Genomic DNA, 21,188 nt, shown 5'->3' with positions numbered 1-21,188 from the left:
CCAGTGGGCGAGGCAAGGTCACAGGGAAGGCCTTTGTGAGATAGTGAAGTTAAACCAGGAGGGTCACCAGATAGAAAACCTAAATCATCACATTTCTCTGGTATTAACCAACAGTTCTGTTGAGACCAGTTTGAATAGACTTTACAGTATGTAAAGGTCTTTCAAGCACATTCTCTGGATTTTAATAGTTCATGGGAGGTGGTTTTGTCATTGCCTCTATAAAGCCAGCCTTCCCAGAGCCTCAGAGCTGAACCCTGTCATCTCCCAGAAAGGCCCCCTCTGGCTTCAGGCAGCAGGACGCTGACATAGACCACCACGTTTTAGCCGAGTGTCTCCACTCCGTGGCTGCTGGGGCCATAGATTTCACTCACCACCACCCTGGCCTTGCGTGGTGGAGCTCTTGATTTCTCCTCTGCAACTCGTGGGATCAACTCACTTGATTCCTGGAGGGAACTTTGGACTCTGAAGAGGACTCCCAATGCATCCAGTCTCAGGGGTCTGATTGCTTTGAGATTCTGTGACTGGCCAGCCCTGAAGGAGATGTGGACACAGCAAATCATTGCAGGTGCCTGGTCAGTGTAGACAGTTGAATGGGACAGTTCTTGTCCTGTGCCGTAGGACGCAGAGGCTTTAAATGTGCCCCTAAGCGAGTTCAGTCTTCCAGGCTTGCCTGGGCTCAGCTCTACGATGAGTCCACTTGGTCCTCCTGTTGGCATCAAGGTCATCTTGACCCCTGTCAGCAGGAGCTGACAGGGACCTTTGCCCCGTGGACTTCCCTACTGGTGTGGTATAGGATGTGAATGCCTAGTGGCCGATATGTCACTTGGAGGGACTTTGGTGTAAGATGGGGATGGTCATGGTTTTTTCCTCCCCAGGTTTCTCTGGGAATTGCGTTGGCTGTGGGAAGAAAGGCTTCTGTTACTTCACAGAGTTCTCCAGCCACATGAACCTGAAGGTGACCACCCAGCCCAAGAAGCAGAAACACTTGAAATATTACCTGATCCGCAACGCACAAGGGGCTCTGACCAAAGGGCCTCTCATTTGCTGGAAAGGCTCAGGTGAGCAGCGGGTGGGGTGTGAGAAGGGGACGCCTCCAAGCGAGCCCGGGGCCTGTCGGCACGACTCTGGGCCGAGACTGCTCTGCAGTAGACGCGGTTTCGGGCAACACGTCAGCCCTGTGAAATTTTTTTTGTTTCGAATTTTATTTTTTTATACAGCACGTTCTTATTAGTTATTTTATACATTTTAGTGTATATATGTCGATCCCAGTCTCCCAATTCATCCCATCGCCCCTCCGCCTGCTTTCCCCCCCTTGGTGTCCATACGTTTGTTCTCTACATCTGTGTCTCTATTTCTACCCTGCAAAACGGTTCATCTGTACCATTTTTCTGGATTCCGCATATGTGTTAATATACGATATTTGTTTTTCTCTTTCTGACTTACTTCACTCTGTGTGACAGTCTCTAGTTCCATCCACGTCTCTACAAATGCCCCAATTTCGTTCCTTTTTATGGCTGAGTAATATTCCATTGTATATATGTGCCACATCTTCTTTATCCATTCGTCTGTCGACGGGCATCTAGGTTGTTTCCATGTCCTGGCTATTGCAAATAGTGCTGCAATGAACATTGGGGTGCAAGTGTCTTTTTGAATGATGGTTTTCTCTGGGTAGATGCCCAGTAGTGGGATTGCTGGGTCATATGGTAGTTCTACTTTTAGTTGTTTAAGGAACCTCCATACTGTTCTCAATAGGGCACTGCACGATTCCGCAGCATCCCTGGCCCCCACCCACGAGATGCCAGTGGCTCTCTGCACTCATGACGATCAGCGGTGTCTCCAGACATTGCCAAATATCCCCTGGGGGACAGAACCACCCCCGGCTGAGAACCTTGCCCCAGATACTTGCCACAAGAAGGCACAGCACAGTGTTGGCCCTGTGTCAGCTTTACTATACTATAAACTAGATGCTACAGTCCTGGGAAATTACAGCGCGACTTTGCACTACGGGCGTCTAGTTTATAGTATCGGCCTAATTGTATGGGAGCTTTCAAAGCTGACACAGGGCCAACACTGTGCTGTGTCTTCTTGTGGCAAGTATCTGGGGCAAGGTTCTCGGCCGGGGGTGGTTCTGTCCCCCAGGGGATATTTGGCAATGTCTGGAGACACCGTTGATCGTCATGAGTGCAGAGAGCCACTGGCATCTCGTGGGTGGGGGCCAGGGATGCTGCTGGATCGTGCAGTGCCTGGGGCAGCACCCCTCCAAAGAACTGTGCAACCCAGAGTCAATGGCGCCGAAGCTGAGAAACCCTGACTTAGAGAAAACTCAGCTCAAATAGGCCCCCTTCCCGCTCCACAGCCTGTTAACTGTGAAGAGAAAGACCAGCTTCCTGGTGCTGGTCCTTGCAGAAGTGAGTGGGCTCCCGCTTTAGGAAAGGGCCACACTCCGCCCTTCTCTCTCTCTCCGTATTCTCATGGCTGCAGTCAGACTATAGGGGCAGAGGGGCTGGATTTCCCAGGCCTAGGTACTCTCTGAGATTCCCCCCCCCCATCCCTTCACAAACAGCTGGGGAGGGACGTGTCCTAGGAGCGGTCTCCGCGAGGTGCCCGGGAGAGCCAGACTGTTGTCCCTCACCTGTCTGCGTAGGTTCACTCTGGTCACCTGGAATCTCCCAGCCAGCTTCTGCAAGTAGAGCAGAGGGCTTCAGGAGGGGCTGGCTCTGGACGTTCTTCCCCTGTCCCCTCCCATCACTCCTCTCCCCGCCCCTCTCCTGTTCTTGCATGGCTCAGCAAATATTTCTTGAGCTCCTACTGCATACATGCCTGTCATTTTCTACGTCCTGGGGAGGCAGTGGTTCTTCCCCTTGTGGGACCAGATAAGAGCCTTTGATCACTTGCTGTGACCAAGTACTCCTGGGGGTTAATCTTCCGGACAGAGAGTGATTTAGGGCTGGAGGATGGTATTAGCTGTTCCATTACCTTTGAGTAAAGCTCTGTTCTTCCCTTGGACTTGAAGGGCGGTCATGGAAGGTTTCGTTTGTATCATGAGTTCCTGTCTGTTTCCCAAATGGTCACTATTGTTCCTGCTCCTGGCAGAAGAGCTGTCCCTCCGATGGATCCCCTGCCTTTGGCACCGAGCCTGGGGCATGTCACATCCCCTCCTTCCCCGGACGAAGAGACTAGGATGGGCTTGGCACCACTGTGGTCATCTCTGTAGCTGGCTCTCCTACAGGACAGATTCCGGTCTAGGAAGTCATCTCACACTGCTGGGGAGGAGCAGTGGGCTGGTTTTCACGTGTGCATTTTCCCCACAGAGCTCAGAAGCCGGCAGGCATCTGCCAGTGCGTGTTCCAGCTCTCTGTTCCCACCGCTGGAGAGCTCTGGGCTGCCAGCTCCCTTCCCCAGCGAGCCTGGTCCTGGGACGACCCCGAGCGTCCCGCTGGGAGCACCGCAGGCAGGTGAGATGATGGAGCAGCGCCAGACGCGCCGGGAGTGGGCTTTAGTTTCCCCAGTGTTCTGACTTGGAAATTGAGGCACAAAGATGCTCGCATAGGATCTCACGGGCAGTAGGATTTGATACAGGCATTTCTGGTTCATGAACTTGGCATTTGCCATGACAAACAGACCTGATAAGCACGACAGCTGTTATCAAGGAGATAGCAGCCTCCTTCCCAAGGCCTCTGGTGGGTTGGTGGTCGTTATTCCTCCTGCCCAGGGGCTCTGCCGAGGGGAGCCGGGCCCTTGCCCCACGTGACTCGTAATCCACAGCGAAGAGGCTGCACCTGGGCTGGGAACACACTGTCCTCCAGAGGCACGGTGTCCCCCATTCCACGTGGTGTCTGCTGTTGTCCTCACTGCGCCCGGGCCGCCTGGGGCCTGTCACACCTTGGTAGCTGGAGGGATCACTGCTTTTGTCGTCAGAACACCTTGGTGTGAGTTCCAGCGCTGCTGCCTCCTAGCCAGGTGATTTGGGGCCACTCATTTTAACTCTTTGAATCTCCGTTTCCTCATCCGTACAGATGGAGAAAATCTTTTCTGTCTAATCTGCAGGGTGATCGTAAGAATTGAGTACGATGATAGTAATAGCAAATACTTTGTGCTTATGACCTTCTGTTAACTTGTGTCGTCCTCACAGTGGCTCTGTGATTACCTCCATTGTCTAGATGAGAACAATGGGAGGTGACGTAAGTTAAGGAAGGTTGCACAGCAAGTACGCAGCAGAGCTGGGGCTCAGACACGGGTCGTCTGGCTATGGAACCCACCCTTAACCCCTCACCATGCCGCCTCAACACAGGAGATGTTTTGTGCTGCTCCTGAGTCTGGAGTGCCTTCCAGATCATTCTGGCTGATGTGGGTGAATTACAAGACCACAGCCCCCGATGGCCCCCAGAATTCTCCTCGGGCCCGGGGAGCCCCAGGCCCTGTGGGCAGCCTGGATCTGGGCGATGGCAAACCTGGCTGCTTTCCTGAGCATGTCTGACATGCCCCTGAACTCAGGAGGGTGAGCGAGAAGGTGGAAGGAGGGTGGAGCAGATGCAGGGGTGCTCCCGGAATCCAGGGGCCCCGTTGGCCCTTCTCTCACCAGGCGTGCTCAGTAAAGCAGGCGCAGGAGTGTGTGTGCCTGTGTGTGCACATACGCGTGTGTGCCTGTCCGTGTGTGTCTGTGCTTTCTCCGGGGCGGGGGGGCGAATCACTCTGGCAAGAGCTCTGCCTCCCGACGGGCCGCATCAGTGAAAGGCTAATTTGTAAAATGGAGGAAGAGTCATCTCCTGCTTGCTGGGCTCACGGAGTGCCCCGCTGTCTCCCCTCTTTCTCTCTGCTGTCAGGACCAGCCCACGATCATGCGTCACTAACCGCAGCCGTGGGTCCGGCTGTTTTCAACGGCAAAGACTCCCCGAAGCACCAGCTGCTGGTGAAGCACAGCCTGTCCGCCGCGCCGCGTCCCTCGGCCTTAGGTAGCCTTGCCTGTCCTGTTCGGGGCCTTACTCTGCTCTGGGTCAAAACGGTGGCGGGGCGGGAGGATGGGGGAGCCCCCGTGCCGAGGCCCCCGAGCCTCCTGGAATTGGGGGGCTTGGAAGGAGAGTCAGGCCAGGTCATCAGGTGCCTCCTGAGTCCGTGGGGCTGTGCTCAGGCCCTGGCACCAGGGGGGGCCCTGGCTTCGGCCCCCGACTTGGGTGGTGGGTGTGTCTGCCCAGCACAGTGGGAGCCCCGTATGGGCGGGTGACCTGTCGCATTGTGGGCCGCCCACCGTGAGGGCTGGAGAGTTCTGGAGAAATGGGGCCACGTGGTGTCATGGGAAGATAGGGGCTCCAGAATCAGATGAACAAGAATTCAAAACCCAGCTCTGTCGGGGGATCAAGTCTCCTGGCTAAACATTCCCTCGTCAGGAGATGAGAATTCTGCTCTGCGGGCAGTTGGAGGTTAGATGAGGCGCTATATGGAAATTCAGGGCACAACTGGCAGCTCACTAAGGGGCGCCATTATCGCCACCTGCATCAACACCATCACTGAGCTGGTCTTTTCAGGGAGGGCTTCCTGGCGGAGGTGACAGCTGAGTTGCAGCTGACAGTTGGGGAAGCATTAATTAGAGATCGTATGGGAGGAAGTGAGGAAGAGGGATGAGGCGGTGAGGGTCCGAGTGAGAAAAGCGAGTGAAGGGGTGAAGCGGGCCTCCTGCTGGAGCAGAGGCTGTGGGTTGAGGAAGGGTCGGAGCGGTCCGGGGACCCCACGTTCAGTGCTCTCCCTCCGTGCTTACCTGGAGCCATTTAATAGGCCAGTCTTACGTCTCTCCTCCCTCGTGCGTGCACACAGCTGAGTGGAACATTAGGACCCGAGAGCTTCACTGGAAGAGGGCCCAGAAACCGTCTAGTCCAACCTGTCTTACAGAGAAGGAAAGTGTGGCCCAGAGAGACACCAGCCTGCGTGCCAGGCCTCCCTGCTTCCGCGACACGGCTGGCGGAGGACTCCCCTGGTGCGGGAATTGTCTCCCTCTTAGTTGAAGGAACGATATCTTTTCTGACTTGGATCTGAGCTTTCGCAGTCCTGACCAGAGTGTCCATTCTGGAGTCAAATCCCTGTAACTTCCCCAGTGTGAGGAACCCCAGGCAGGCACCTGCTTTTCCTCCCAAGACTGTTTCTTCTCGGCTAGGTGCTGAATTTAGGGCGACCAGCGGCTGAGGACTGAGCCTCTGGGGACGGTGACGGGAGACTGTGCTGCTGGTACCTCCCCTCCCTGCACTGAGGCCTGGGTGCGTCCACCCCGGACAGCAGGGACAGAGGACATCCTTCGGCCTGGGCCCTATGAGGTTGGCTCTGTGGACCCAACTGGAGGCTCCTTCTGTGGTGAATGAATGTGTTTCCTTGGAGGGGCATGAGAAATAGAGCCCCAGTTCCCTAGCGTGGTGCTGGAAACTTCCGGAATCTGGCCCCAACCAACCTCTTGAACTCGCTCATTCCCCACTCTTTCTACTTAAGAACTCGTACCCTGGCTGCATTGGGTACAGCTCAGTGCCCTCCCCATCCTGTCTCTATGCCCTGGTCACACATCCGTGCCCTTGAAGGGCTCTCGCCACCCACCTTCTATACGTGCCCTTCAGAGCTTAGCTCAGGTGTCACCTCCTCCCTGTAGGAGGGCTCCCTCCTTGTGACACTCAGGTGTCAGGCTTTGTTCCGCGGCCATTTGTGTCTGTCGGGCCTATGAAGTTCCTGGGAGCAGGGCCGTCATCGTGTCTTCTGGGAGCCCAGATACTCCGCAGAGCCTGGCCCAGAGGGCGTGACGGTTGCTGGCGGAGTGTTGTTGCACCGTTAAGGGCACAGCGGGAGCATCAGAGGTCCTGTGCCTCACGCCTGCTCTGGAGAGAGCTGGAACCAGTTTTAAGAAACTGCTTCTGAAGCTACAAGGAGTGTTTAACCAGGGCTTGGGGGCTGTCGCTCAGTGGTTCGCAGTGGAAGTGCTGCCCCTGCGGGACGGGACGGGGGTAGGGTGGGGGAGGGAGTTAGGAAATGTGCAGGATCCTTTTTTTGGTTGTCCCAGCTCAGGGTCCGGATGTGCAGTGCCTGCAGGAAGTGGGCTATATGATGAAGACTTGTCTCCCCAAAAGTGCCAAATAGGGTCCCCCTCCCCACTACCAGGACACATGGCCAGAAATAGATGGTCCACAGGGGCAGCTCCTGGTGACATCATTTTGGCAGAAATCATGAGCTTAGAGTCCACGTAGAGACAGTTAGTGTTAGCATCCCAAAGGGAGAAAATACCTGTAGATCTTCCATCCTTAGTACCGAGACCCAATCCCATTGCCCTCCCTGCTCTGGTAGTTTAACGTGGTTTTTAGAGGAGCTGGCATCTCAGTCTTTGTGGGAGCTCTTCTTCTGGCTCTTGAGGACAGATATTCGGGGAGGTGAAGATATGATTCTAAATGGAACAAACATAGCAGAAGCTGCCTCAGAGGTTGCGGGGATCAGAGGAGACCACCTGCTGGAAAGCTCTTTGCAAACAAAGAACTTCACGTTTTTAACATTTTATTCACTTCATTTCATTCATTTTCAATTGGTCTAAAGAAGAGGTAAAAATAACTTTGGATTACTTTTAAAAGACTCGAAAGCAATGATCCTCAAACTGCAGTGCGCCTCAGCATAACCAGGGTGCTTGTGAACGAAGGGTTTTCTTTCCCTCCCAGAGGTCTGCTTCTGTAGGCTGAGGGGTGTCCGGGAGCAGACACTTTGAACAAGCTCCCACTGGTTCTGTCCAGCTTTGTCTCAGGCCAGACTTGGAGAAACATTGCTCTAAACCGGCGGTTCTCAACCCTGGTGCAGTTTAGAAACACCAGGAGCTCGTGGGTCGTCAGAAGGCATCTGGGGTTCTGGTTTCCTTGGGATGGGGTTGTATCCGGAAATAGAGAGTTTTAAAATTTAAACTTTAATGTGTCATGGTTGAACGCGGAGCTCTAAATGTAGGGGAACTTTTGTGTTGGATGGGTCCCAAAAAATATGGTAGCCAATTCTTGATACTTTGAATAATCCCAGAACAGAGCATGAGTCATTCTCATGCTGTTCCCTGCCGTGGGCCGGGATGACTCATTAACAGCAGTGGGTACCACCTTCTGTTCCCCATCATTTTGTTAGTCTGAAATTAGCTTATCGAGGCCGGGGGTGGGGAGAGGTGCACAGGTGGATCGGTACTGCCCCCAAGTGGTGAAACTGTGGCGGTAAGTTGAATGCAGTTGCAGCTTGTCTGCAGAAACACGTACTCATTTACTGGAATGTGTAGACGATGATGGTGATGTGGGTCTTGGTGGCTACCATTTATTGGACCCAGACTCTGTGCTTTACGTATATTCTCTTTAGTCCTGATCAAACCACCTTTCAGACTAGGTTTTATTATCCCCCTGTAAAGATGAAGGAGGTAATGCTCGGAGAGCTAGAACTTAGACACTTGCACAGCTTTGGAATAAAACATTTACCAAGGTCGATGGGATATTTCCTTAAGCCTAGATACTTCACTAGATGCTAAAACCCATTGTGAAACTGTGATTTAAAAAGTTACAAATAAGTGTGCTCCAATTCAGGGGAACGTTGTGTTGAAGCTCATCCCTAGTGACACCCTAATCCACACTCTGAATGTGGCCTAGGTATCTTATCGAACTCCGGGCCCCCCAAAAAACGCCACAAAGGATGGTCTCCAGAATCTCCATCAGCTGCGGATGGTGGCCACCCCCAGGGTGGCGGGAACAGAGCTAAGTACGGTAAGTGACGAAATCCTTGCCCCCAGTCCAAGGCTTGGGTACCAGTGGTGGTGGTGCTGCCGGTGGTGTGTGTGTGTGCTTACATGTGCTTTTGTGTGTATTGGTGAGGAAGCTCTAGGGAGGCAGACTTGGGTCTAACAAAAGATTCTCTTTCTCATACATTAGACTTGCTTAACGAAGCCCAGGATCGATGTACAGTATTGACTTCTCTGATCCTAGAGGAATTTTTTAAAAGGCTTGCCTGTCCCTTGGCAGGGATATTGAGAGGAGGAGACTAGGTTGTTTGGTGGGGAAGGGAGACCCAGTGACGTTTAAGATGCTTTTGACCGCAGGAATCTGTGATTCCCGGACTTGGATGCTCCCATAAGCAGGGAACTGGTCAAGTTGTAGCAGATGTGTTGGCCAGCCTGACGGCAGGTCTGCCGGAGGTGGATGCTTTGTCTGACGTGTCTTCCTAACGCTCTCGGCGTGTCCCTAGAGAGCACAGGCGTGACCTGCATGCCCCAGGTTGGCTTGGTGGGACCGGCTTCAGTCACCTTTCCCGTTGTGGTCTCCGGAGAACCAGTGTCCGTTCCTGACAACTTGCTGAAAATATGCAAGGCCAAGCCAGTGATCTTTAAAGGCAAGTACAGCAGTGTGACGAGTGGTGGAAGTCGGGGAGCCCAGGGAACGCACGAGAAACAGGCAACATGACACGTCCTCCCAGTCTGACTCCACACCAAGGGGTCCTCCTGGGAAAACTCTAAAATCCTTTCCGGGACAATGAGAGAACCAAGCAGACTGGTCACTGGGGTAGCCCCTGATCAGGCGCCAGAGTTTCAGAGCTTGTCACCGTTTTCTACGATGAGCCCAAGTGAGACGATCCTGTCCCATGACGACCATTTGCTTGTTCATTTGTTCCTTCAATCAGTCCCTCTCTTAGCCTCACTCGGCTCCTGCCGTGGTACCAGGCCCAGGGCTGAGCACCGAGGGTGAGGGATGGGTCATCAGCCCCTTGCCGATTTGTCAGGCCCCCGGTCTGGCAGGTTGTCCTGTGACCACTAGTATTTTGGGGCCATGAAATCTGACTTTGGGCAAAGATAGCCATGGTATCTTTGGTATCCAGGTATCCAGGTATCCATGGTATCCAGGCAGAAGCATGAAACAAGACGAGATTTGACCTCTATTTTGTGGGCTTACGTACGTGGTTGGAGGTCAGTTTGTGGCTCAACTAAGGAAATTCCTTCCTAATGAAGCGGGAGCCCTTGAAACGTGAGGATTCGGCAGGGCTTGTTTGATGATGGTGCTGGCCAGTGCCGTGGGCTGGCACGGAGTCACACACGCACACACACACACACACACACACTCACACACACACACACACACTCACACACACACACACACACTCACACACATTCAGGTCCTTCTTAAATAAGGGCAGACTGTGGGGGTTTTTTTCATTTTTTTATTTTATTTTTTTATTTTTATTTTTTCTGTTATATTAGATGGCATAAACTTTAAAAAAAATTTTATAGGAGTATAGTTGATTTACAATGTTGTGTTAGTTTTAGGTGTACAGCAAAGTGAATCAGTTGTACATATACATATATCCACTCTTTTAAATTCTTTTCTCATATAGGTCATTACAGAGTATTGAGTAGAGTGAACACTATTTGGTATCATGTTTGTAGGAGTAGAGGAGAGAGGGTGGTAGGAAAGTGGGGAGGTATCTTACTCTTAATTATGAAATAGGAGAGGGTACTCCTTTCTTTATCCTAAAAAAAAAAAAGAACAGGATATTCAGGAAGAAGGGTGCAGGTCTGGGTTTTGAACTGGGCGTGAGGCTAGTTGCAGCGAGCGGGGCCTACTCCTCATTGCGGTGCGCAGGCTTCTCATTGTGGTGGCTTCTCTTGTTGTAGAGCACGGGCTCTAGGCGTGCGGGCTTCAGTAGCTGTGGCACACGGGCTTTAGTAGTTGTGTCTCGTGGGCTCTAGAGCGCAGGCTCAGTAGTTGTGGCGCACGGGCTTAGTTGCTCTGCGGCATGTGGGATCTTCCTGGCCCAGGGCTTGAACCCATGTCCCCTGCATTGGCAGGTGGATTCTTAACCACTGCACCACCAGGGAAGACCCTCAGATTCCTTTTATCTGGGCCCCGTTGTAGCTTCTCTGTGCCTCTTTCATGACAAATTTCACATCCTTCTTTTAATAGTAATTCTTTACATTGCCTCTTATAAACCATAATGTTTGTGAACAATGCTACCCAAATTGTGGTCCCTGGACCAGCAAAGCCAGCATCACCTGGGACCTCAGTAGAGGTGTGAATTCCCATGCCCATCCCAGAATCCGAATCAGAAGCTCTGTGGTGGGGCCCAGCAACCTGTGTTTTAGGAAGCCTTTCAGGGGACCCTCATGCACCCTCAGGTCTGGGAATCAGTTTCCTAGAGGACATGAACTGTGTCCCAGTCCCCAGATCTTCCCCCAGAGCCGAGTGTGAGGCCCGTACATAGCACACGGCAGGCGTCCACTAAGTGTGTGTTTGGTGAATAAGTGGAGACCTTCTGAGTACAAGATGCCACACCCACGCCGAACCACGTTTGATCATCTCAGCAACCACACGAGGGCTCGATTTTCTCCACCCCATTCTACAAAGGTGGAGACTGAGGCTTAGGGAAGTTAAGCTTCCCGCGGAGGGTCACATAGTTAATAAATGGTGCAGAGGCTATTCGGAACTAGCCTGGGCTGACCCGCCTCTGAGAGTTGCCGTCAGAATTAATCTTGTAACGTTCGCTAAAGCATTTGTCAAGTTCTGTCAGTATTCGGAGTCTCTGGTCTGTACAGTGATTTATTTTCCTAACTCAGCTTGTCAGAGAGTTCTGGGAGACTGGGAGGCAGAATCCAAAACGGGGAGCTGGGGAGACTCGGGCTGGCGCAGGCCTGGCAAAGATCTGGTAGGCGTTGCCCGCGTGAAATTTCTGGAGTCAGAGCTGAAGGAGCAGCTCAGGCGATGGCTGTTCAGCTTTGCCAGTTCCCTCTGGGCCTGAGCTTGCTTGGCTCTAAAATAGGGGATTGGACTAAACGAACAAGCAAATGCTACAGCCCCTGTCTGTTCTCAGAGCAGGTGCGCACATCAGCAAGGGCTGGGAGTTCAAGATTTCCTTGGAAAGGAGCACTCGCGTTACCCCAGGTGCAACCGGCCTGCCTGTTTTCACTCCCTGGCATTCAGAGACCGCCCACATGTGGGGACCACGCCTTGTGCCCGAGGCCAGGGGCCAAGCGGGTGCTGTTTCTCGTCCCCCAGGGCACGGGCACTTCCCTTACCTCTGTGGGAACCTGAATGATGTCGTCGTGAGCCCTCTCCTGTACACGTGCTACCAGAACTCCCAGTCCATCTCCAGAGCGTATGGGCAGTATGGGGCCTCCACGATACAGCCCATCTCAGAGGAGATGCAGCTCCTGCTGACCGTCTACTATCTCGTCCAGCTGGGTGAGTCTCCCTCCCATTTCGTGGGAACCACTGGTGGAATAATCGCTAAAGGCGGGAACCGCACAAGCCTGGATCGCTGACCCTCTCTTTGAACCCTGGTGAAGACCGCCTCTGCTATCGGGTCACTGCAGTGCTCTCCACCCCGAGGGGCTGGGAAGGCCTTAAAGTAGGTCAAAATCTACAGTGAGAATTCAAACATGATTTCCCTGCCCTTCTAGGCGCAGAGATACAGCAGGAAGAAAACAATGGCTTTGCCCTCAAGGAGATTGTATCCTAGTGGGAGAGAGAAACAGTAAACCAGTGGAAAATAAGCAGAGGGAGGTGGGGTATGTGATTGTGGGGTTGTTTCAAGTTGTCAGAAAAGGCCTCTGTGAGGAGATGGCGTTTGGGTCGAGACCCGAGTGATGAGAAGGATCCAGCCTTATGAAGCTCTGAGGGAGGCAGAGGCGGGAGGATGGGTGGGCGGCAGGCGGGGCTGGAGCATGGAGCCCCAGGTCAGTGGGAGCCAGGGCGGCTGCAGAGCGAGAGCGTGACAGTGAGGGTGCTGTCAGAGAGAGTGTAGGGCCTCAGGCTAAGGTCAAGAGTTCGTATTTTAGACACATTGAGAAACAATTTGTATTTGTCGGCTCAGGCTGCCGTAACAAAATACTACAGACTGCGTGCTTAAACCTCACAAATTTATCTTCTCACGTTTCTGGAGGCTGGAAATCCAAGGTGAGGGTGGCAGCAAGGTTGGGTTCTGGTGAGGCCTCTCTTCCTGGCTTGCAGACGGCTGCCTTCTCACTGTATCCTCCTCTGTGCATGTGTGTGGGGACAGAGGGTGAGCTCTGGTGTCGCTTCCTCTTCTTAGAGTGCCACCAGTCCTACTGGCTTAGGGCCCCACCCTTCTGACCTCACTTAGCTACTTCTTTAAAGTCCCTATCGCTAAATAAGTCGTATTGGGGGTTAATACTTCAACATACGAATTTGAGGGGGACACAATTCAGTCCATAGCACCACTGCAATGTTTGGGGCAGGGGACAGATATGATCTGACTTTCATTTCAAGAAGACCACATGGGCTGCCACGTGTGGCCAGATGGTGCAGTCGTCCCAGTGAAGGCAGGTGGTGACTTGGACCACTAACGGCCACAGGGGAGAGATTGGGAAGGTCAGGATGGTGGGCTGTCTGTCTGAGGGACGTGAGGGAAAGACGGTGCTTGCATTTTGGCCTGAGCAACCAGGTGAGCCATGGCGCTGGAGGATGAGCGAAAGTCCCGTCTCGGCAATTTCAAGTTTGAGCCGCTGATGGGGCAGCCAGGTGGGCCGAGTCAAGGATCTGGATGTGCAGGTCTTGAGCCCCAGGGAGACGTTGCAGCTATAGGTATACATTTAGGAAACACCGGCTCAGTGACGATCTATATAAAGCTGTGAGGCTGGATGAGAGACTGGGAGGGGTGGTGGATGGACGAAAGTGCCAGGGTTTGAGCCCTGGGACACTCAGTATTCAGGGACCTGGAGGAGATGGAGATGCAGCAGGTAGGAAGGAACCCTCAAGGGTGCTGCTTAGGACTGTCTGGAATCTGGGAAAATGTGCATGTGTTTCTCTTTCTCACTCTTACAATCCACATCCAATCCATCAGTAAGCCCAGCTTCATCCTGAATCCAACCTCGCCCACCTTCTCCATCAACACCTCCCTTGCCCAGGGTACCACTCTTACTCAAGCTAAGACAGCTCAAGGCTGCACAGCTGGTGCCGGGTGGAGCTGGATGGGGACACGTCTTCTACATCGAAGCGTGGTGCTCTTTCCTCCAGCTCACCCAAATATGAAATGTTGACGCATCAACCAGAAAATACCCGTAGGGAAGAAAACATTGAAGGTACTCAGTCTCACTAGTCATCAAAGAGACGCAAAGTTAACACATTAAACAAGTGATGCTTTTCTCAACTAAACTGATGGTAACAACCCGAACGATGCTATCCAGTGGAGCTGAGGGTGCAGCAGAACCAGGGTTATCGCGTGTCATTAGTGTCATGGTACATTGAGACATTTAAACCATCTGGAGACAGTCTGATGATATGTATTAGTTGGCTCTGTAAGCCCAATTTAGAGCATTTAGGCTAAGGAACGTCCTATACGTAAAGCTGTGTATTGCAGAAGTGTTTATAAATGTGCTTATTTGGAAGCAGTACAGGGGTCAACAGTAGATCAGCATTGCTCAGTCCGTGGTGGTGCCTCCCCGTTAGCAGTGCCCATCAGCAGTGCTGTTTATGAAGGCCGTAAACGTCACGCAAGCATGATTGTGCCGTGATGGTGAGGGAAGCAGACACGCCTCGAAGTCATAGGCCCGCAGTCATTATAACGATGTAAAACCTGCACGTGGAAAAAAAAAGATGGAGAGGGGCTTCCCCGGTGGCGCAGTGGTTGAGAGTCCGCCTGCCGATGCAGGGGACACGGGTTCGTGCCCCGGTCCGGGAAGATCCCACATGCCGCGGAGCAGCTGGGCCCGTGAGCCATGGCCGCTGAGCCTGCGTGTCCGGAGCCTGTGCTCCGCAACGGGAGAGGCCACAACAGTGAGAGGCCTGCATACTGCAAAAAAAAAAAAAAAAAAGGAGAAACACACAAAAATAGTAGTGGTTCTGTTAGGATGGTGAGATGAGGGCTGCTTTTATCACCTCCCTCTATTTCCCAGCTGTCTCGCATACCATTTAACGTTAATCATTTAGGTTGTGTTATTTGAGAGTTCGCATTTCCCCAGCACGGCCCGGTTATATTGGCGTGAAGTTGCCGCGTGGGGCAGGTGCTGAAGCCCCTTCTGCCCGCCTTGTCGTTGCCAGCGGCGGATCAGGTGCCCCTGATGGAGGACCTGGAGCAGATCTTCCTGCGCTCCTGGCGGGAGTCGCACCTGACGGAGATCCGGCAGTACCAGCAGGCGCCACCGCAGCCCGTCCCGCCGGCGCCTGGGGCCGTGGCGCCCGTCACCTCGGCGCAGCTGCCCTGGCTGGCCGGCCTGGCCGCCAGCTCCTGCAACGACAGCGTGCACATCATCGAGTGCACCTACTCCCTGGCCGAGGGCCTCTCTGAGATGTTCCGCCTGCTCATCGAGGGCAAGCTGGCCAAGACCAACTACGTGGTGATCATCTGCGCCTGCCGGAGTGCCGCCATCGACTCCTGCATCGCCGTCACCGGTGAGGCCGGGCCCCGCCGCTGGGCTGCCGGGAGAGCAGTCTGGTGGTGCCCAGAAGCCCTCCTTTGCCGTCGCCCCCTTTTGCCTCTCGTGGCCCCGGGTTTGCAGCTGTGCTGGTTAGTAACAGCCGTTAGCGCACAGTAGCCCCTGGTGTGCCCTGAATAGCGCGCTTTGGGAAAAATTCCATTCCTCCTGGCATAGAAGGTGAGCCGTTCCCGTTTCTCTAGAGAGGCTGGGGGCAGGTTTGGATCTGGTTAGATGCAGGGAAAACCTGGGTCCCCCGTGCACCTGCTGGTCTGTGGTTTAATGACTCTGGCCCTCAGCTTCTTCAACTACCTAACGGAGATGAAAAAAAAAAATGGCCTTCTTGTGTTTGTGTGGGTTAATGAGCCAGTTAGCTAATTAATTATAAAAACATGTATTGAAGCCCGACTATGTGCAGCCACTGTTCTGGGGGCTGGGGACACAGGAGTGATGTCCCTGCTTTCCTGGAGCGTGTGTTCTGGTGGGGAGACAGACACCAAACAGCGCAGAATGTCCCGGGGGGAGCGGGGAGGGATGGAGGATTGCAGTAACTCTGCAGCGTCCCAGTCATCTCTTGGCATTCCTTCGTCTTAAACACCTGTGTTTTTAATAAATTCTTTACATTGATTTCAGTAATATCTTTAGTAATAAACCTCGAGCCCCTGCTGTGTCAGGCACTGGGCTGAATATTTTATAAACACTGTCTCGTTTTATCCTCACAACAGTCCTGTGAAGTAGATGGTACTTTTAGCCACGAATTCCAGATGAGGAAGCTGGGTCAGCCTAGGTTACACAGCTAGTTAAGTGGGGAGAGAGTCAGGTTCCAAAGCCCATACTCGGGGATTTCCCTCTTATCCCAGCTACTAAACTGGGCTGGGGGTGTGTACCCTTTATTCATTTCACCAGCAGGAAGCCCTGCTCTTAGCCAGGTGTGGTGCTGGGCTTGCGGGATGGACGGAGAAAGAGATTCGGGCACAGACTCTGCCATCGAGGAGCTCACGTGCTAATTCTAAGCAGAGGGCCCAGTCCAAATTGTTGTTTGTTTTCCAGGAAAATACCAAGCCCGGATTCTTTCTGAGAGCCTTCTCACCCCTGCCGAGTACCAGAAAGAAGTCAATTCTGAGCTGGTTACGGGGAAAGTGGACTCTCTGGGAGCCTTTTTTAGCACCCTGTGTCCAGGTAGGCTTGTAGTGAGACAGGTGCAGATTCATAAATTGATGAGAAAGACACAAAGGGCAAGGTCGTCTCAGGGGATGGAGCCCATCCCCCGTGACCTGCTGAGGCTGGCCCGGATTTACATGTGTGGGCGGCCCTTCCATCTGTGGGGTCTCTGGCTGGCTGTTTCCTGCTCTGGCTGTGGGTTCTCTAGGTGGCGGCTTTGTGGTTTCTGTCCTTTGGGGGCACACAAGGGCCTTGTGCCTGGTTCTCCGTACCTCTCCGGCTCTGTCCATCACCCTCCTGCCTCCCGCTCTGTGTTGCTTAAAGCTTCTCACTGGAGAAGTGTATTCTCTGTGCCTCTTCTGTGTCTCCTATGCCTTGAGTGCCCGTCTCCCTTCTTTTCCTGGCCACTCACCCTACAAGACTCACCCCATTTCCTCCCAGAAACTCGTGCTGGCCCCTCCTTCTCCAAGATGTGCTCAGACCCCTACCTCCTGACCTTTGGCACCTTGCTCTTCTTTCTTTCTGTCCTGGCACCTTCTGGGTCATAATGTCATTTTCTTTAGCACATACATCTGCCTTCCTGGGCTGTGGGCTCCTTGACAGGATGGGACACCCTATCTCTGGTGCCCCAGGCCCAGGACAGTGCCTGATACGTAGTGGGTGTCCCATAGATGCTTGCCGAGTTTCACTGAGACGGACGGAAAACCCATTTCTGTTATTCTCTCTGTTTTGGGCAGAGGGCGACATTGATATTTTGCTGGACAAATTTCATCAGGAAAATCAAGGCCAGATTTCTTCCTCCCTTACTGCCTCCTCCATCACCAAATCAGCATCCCTAGATGTCGGCGGGACACGGGTATGCACAAGTGAGTGATGCCGGGGCGCTGGTGGCCAAGCTCTGGGCTGGTGAGGCAGCTTCCAGGGCCCCCAGGGGCTGCAAGGAAGCAGAGTTAGAGGCACCTCCAGCGGGCAGGGCAGCTCCTTAGAATCGAGTAGACCTAATATCTAATTTTAGTTTTAGTCTTTGACGATAACAGTCTCATTTTACCCGGAAATGTACATCTGTACAGTTTTCCTGAGATAGCACGTTTCTCTGTTGATTTCCAGTTTATCGATGCACTGTTGAAATACTTTATTCATTCTAAGTTCCTGAAGGGCTGTGATAGTCTCCTCCTCTTCCAGAGAACCTGTAACCTCTTCCAAAATCTAATCTCAGCATCAGCTTCCCTGGGATGCCGTCCTTGTCCCCTCCAGGTGGAGTAGGTCACCGCCTCTGTGCCCCCCCCACCCCAGTGCTGTTCATCCTTTTATTTTTCAATTAGGAAAAGGGTGCGAAATGACCATCACGGTGGGTAGCCCGGAGCAGGCGCTCAGTGAATATTGGTGTTTTCCCCATTCCCTCATCCCTTTGTGTGCTAGACGGGGGCCCCCTGCTGGATTCCCTAGCAGAGGGCCAGGGCTGTAGCCATCCGCTGGCGTGCACCTCACCTTGACGGGAACTCTGGTTCCAGGTTACCATCTGGAGCCTCACCGCATCCGGCCCTTCCAGCTCGCCGTGGCCCAGAAGCTCCTCTCCCACGTGTGTTCAATCGCAGATTCCAGCACCCAGAATCTGGACTTAGGATCCTTTGAGAAGGTGGACTTTCTGATTTGTATTCCACCCTCAGAAGTGACCTACCAGCAGACCCTGTTCCACGTCTGGCATTCAGGTACGGGCCTTTCAGGGGCAAGTGTGAAGTCTGTGTGGAGAAGCTTTGATCTGTTTGCATTCAGGTTTGGATTCTAACACCATCTTTACTTCTAAAGTAGAGGGTGCCGTATCAACACCCCAGTTTCATAGCTCATGAAACTGATACCCAGAGGAAGCGACTTGTCCACTATTTTATAATCTGTTAAAGGTAGAACATGACTTGAGTGTTCCCTCTGTCCCACTCAAGTCAGTGAAGTATGTCCCGATATCTGGCGTCAACTTAATGTATTTTCCCTGTGCTTTCAAGGGAAGTAAACATGAACCACACGGAGAGGCAATGTCTTCACTCGGAGGGTTCACTCTGAGTGCTCTAACCTACGGCCTGGTGGCGTTCAGACTGGAGATGATTTGGGTGGGTGAGAGGGGACCTTTGCCTTTCTTTCAGTCACCCACGCTGGGATCAGCTGCTTCACGAAGGCAGCTTTGCTGTGCCCCTGGGTGGGCTGTGTACCTAGCACGCTGGGGAGCAGGCCCACCTCCAGGCCCTGCTCCTGCAGGCAGTGACACAACAGTCGTTTGCACGGGAATCGGCCTCCCTGACTCACACGTTCCGCCTGCATCCCTGTAGCCTCCAGTCCCGGCAAGGAACCTGCCATATGGGAGATGCGCCTCAAGCGTCTGCTGCTGAGTGAGAAGCTCATGACCGTGTTTGGAGTCACGGATGTATCTTCACTGTGTTGCAGGGGTTCTGCTGGAGCTCGGCTTGCAGAAGGAGCACATGACCAAGCAGAGGGTCGAGCAGTACGTTCTGAAGCTGGATGCCGAGGCGCAGACCAAGTTCAAGTCCTTTCTGCAAAACTCCTTTCAGAACCCACACACGCTCTTCGTCCTCATCCACGACCACGCCCACTGGGATCTCGTGAGGTTAGACTGGCTTTGGCACATGGCAGGGCTGGCATTTCCCTTCTTTGAATGGATATGTACGGATAATACCGTGGGTGTAAGTGTTAAGAAGATGAATGGTGTTGGGGGCTTGACATTTGTAGGCAGATGCTGCGGGTGTATTTCAGACCTTAGGGCCGGAACTTACCTGAGGGATCATCTAGTGCAGCCTCTGAAAGGTACCATTATGGCAACGAGAGAAGGGAAGCACCCCGCTCAATGTCGCAGGCTGGGGTGGGGGGGGGAGGGTATCAGTGGCAGAGCCACAGGTGCCGGGAAGGGATCCTGATGGGAGTAGCTCTGCCCAGGCCCCTCCCTGGTGGAGCCCCACTGGCGCTGCAAACCATGGGTCACAGCTGGTGCCCTTCCCAGGGGAGGTTTTACTTTCTCAATTCAAATGAACATAAATCGAGATGAATTTCACATGGTGTCAAGCCTGGAGTCTGGCAGGATTCCTGGGTGTTCACCAGGATTGGTCATGTCCATGAGACTGGCCTTGGGGTTGTGTGTTTAGACACTGCCGCTGACATGGACGAGGGGGGAAAGAAGATTGTGGGTCGGGTATCGGAGGAAGGCTTTGATTTAGCGCAGGGCCTGAAGCTCAGGGCTGGCCGGAGCCTTAAAGTTCGCCCAGTTAAAGGGTTTACATTCTCGCGTCCATGCACGGGCGTGGGGGAATTTGAACATTCTGAAGTATATAAAAAGCTAAATTGTACACATTCATTTGGTGGGCAGGTTTCTCAGAGTGGCTACCTGCCACCCGAAAGGTGAAGCACTGATGTTTTCCTGTCCCCCTAGATTTACAGACAAGAATGCTGAGACCACTGACCCACTGAGAAAGGCTGAGATGCACTTGTCTCCTCGGCCCCGTGTCCGAAATGCTTCCCATTCCTGACCCTATACTTTAAAATTTAGTACAGAATTTACCATGTTATGTCCTCTTTGGGTCATTTCAAGATCAGTAGGAGGGCTTCCTTGGTGGCGCAGTGGTTGAGAGTCCACCTGCCAATGCAGGGGACACGAGTTTGAGCCCTGGTCCGGGAGGATCCCACGTGCCGCGGAGCAACTAGGCCCGTGCACCACGGCTACCGAGCCTGTGCTCTGGAGCCCGCGAGCCACAACTGCTGAGCCTGTGCACCTGGAGCCCATGCCCTGCAACAAGAGAAGCCACCGCAGTCAGAAGCCCGCGCACCGCAGCGAAGAGTAGCCCCCGCTCCCCGCAACTAGAGAAAGACGGCGCGCAGCAACGAAGACCCAATGCAGCCAAAAATAAATAAATAAAATAAATAAATTTATTTAAAAAAAAAAAAGAAAGATCAGTAGGACTGTTGGAGAAAAGGATTTAAGGAGGCAGGTGTACAATCAGATGGGGCCGAGGGAGAAAAGGCGAGACTCATTGACAACTCCTGGGTGAGCATTCCTGTGCTAGAGAGGCGGGTGGATTGTGTATCTTGCAGGCAATCCTTTACAGACACTGTTCCCCCAGCCAAGCTTTAATAAGTCGTGAGTGTTCAGGGGAGCCCCTGACGGGTACCCGAAGTGCAGTCATATTTAAACTTTCATTTTGCTGGTCATGGGCAGAGCCCTAAGCTTTGATTGCTGCCGGCGTTGGGAGGCTCATTGTCAATTGATCCAACTGCTTGAGTGTCATCAGATGACAGGACAGTGCTTGCCATTGCACTTATCATTTCTTCTCCCTCTTCTGCTCCCTCAGTAGCACTGTTCATGACCTCTACTCCCAGAGTGACCCGTCCGTGGGGTTGGTGGACAGATTGCTCAACTGCAAGGAGGTGAAGGAGGCCCCCAACATCGTGGTGCTCCACGTGACCTCCTTCCCGTACGCACTGCAGACGCAGCACACCCTCATCAGTCCTTACAATGAGATACACTGGCCGGCCTCCTACAGTAATGTGAGTGTCCCAGGCTGCTGGGCCCACTGTAGCAATGACCTTGCGCTGGGAGAGATCCTGTTCACTAAAGACTTGACTGACTAGCCCAGTTGAG

At 53.2% G+C, this 21,188-nt stretch overlaps 1 protein-coding gene across 1 annotated transcript in view; it reads left to right on the top strand.

Moving 5' to 3' along the window:
- The window catches only part of GREB1 (growth regulating estrogen receptor binding 1), a 69,670-nt gene that overhangs the window by 12,217 nt on the left and 36,265 nt on the right, over window positions 1-21,188 (top strand). The window contains exons 4-15 of the mRNA XM_027113798.1: window positions 876-1,058; window positions 3,312-3,455; window positions 4,824-4,952; window positions 8,625-8,738; window positions 9,217-9,360; window positions 12,015-12,200; window positions 15,018-15,368; window positions 16,442-16,570; window positions 17,290-17,418; window positions 18,064-18,261; window positions 18,986-19,166; window positions 20,899-21,094. Coding sequence (XP_026969599.1) covers window positions 876-1,058; window positions 3,312-3,455; window positions 4,824-4,952; window positions 8,625-8,738; window positions 9,217-9,360; window positions 12,015-12,200; window positions 15,018-15,368; window positions 16,442-16,570; window positions 17,290-17,418; window positions 18,064-18,261; window positions 18,986-19,166; window positions 20,899-21,094 — 2,084 coding nt within the window. The remainder of the gene's footprint in view (window positions 1-875; window positions 1,059-3,311; window positions 3,456-4,823; window positions 4,953-8,624; window positions 8,739-9,216; window positions 9,361-12,014; window positions 12,201-15,017; window positions 15,369-16,441; window positions 16,571-17,289; window positions 17,419-18,063; window positions 18,262-18,985; window positions 19,167-20,898; window positions 21,095-21,188) is intronic.

Source organism: Aethalodelphis obliquidens, unplaced genomic scaffold (assembly GCF_003676395.1).
Source record: "Aethalodelphis obliquidens isolate GAN/ISIS:26980383/991018 unplaced genomic scaffold, ASM367639v1 scaffold12, whole genome shotgun sequence".
NCBI lineage: Eukaryota > Metazoa > Chordata > Mammalia > Artiodactyla > Delphinidae > Aethalodelphis > Aethalodelphis obliquidens.
Note: the sequence above shows the minus strand (reverse complement) of the source record. Positions and strands in the feature narration are given on the sequence as shown.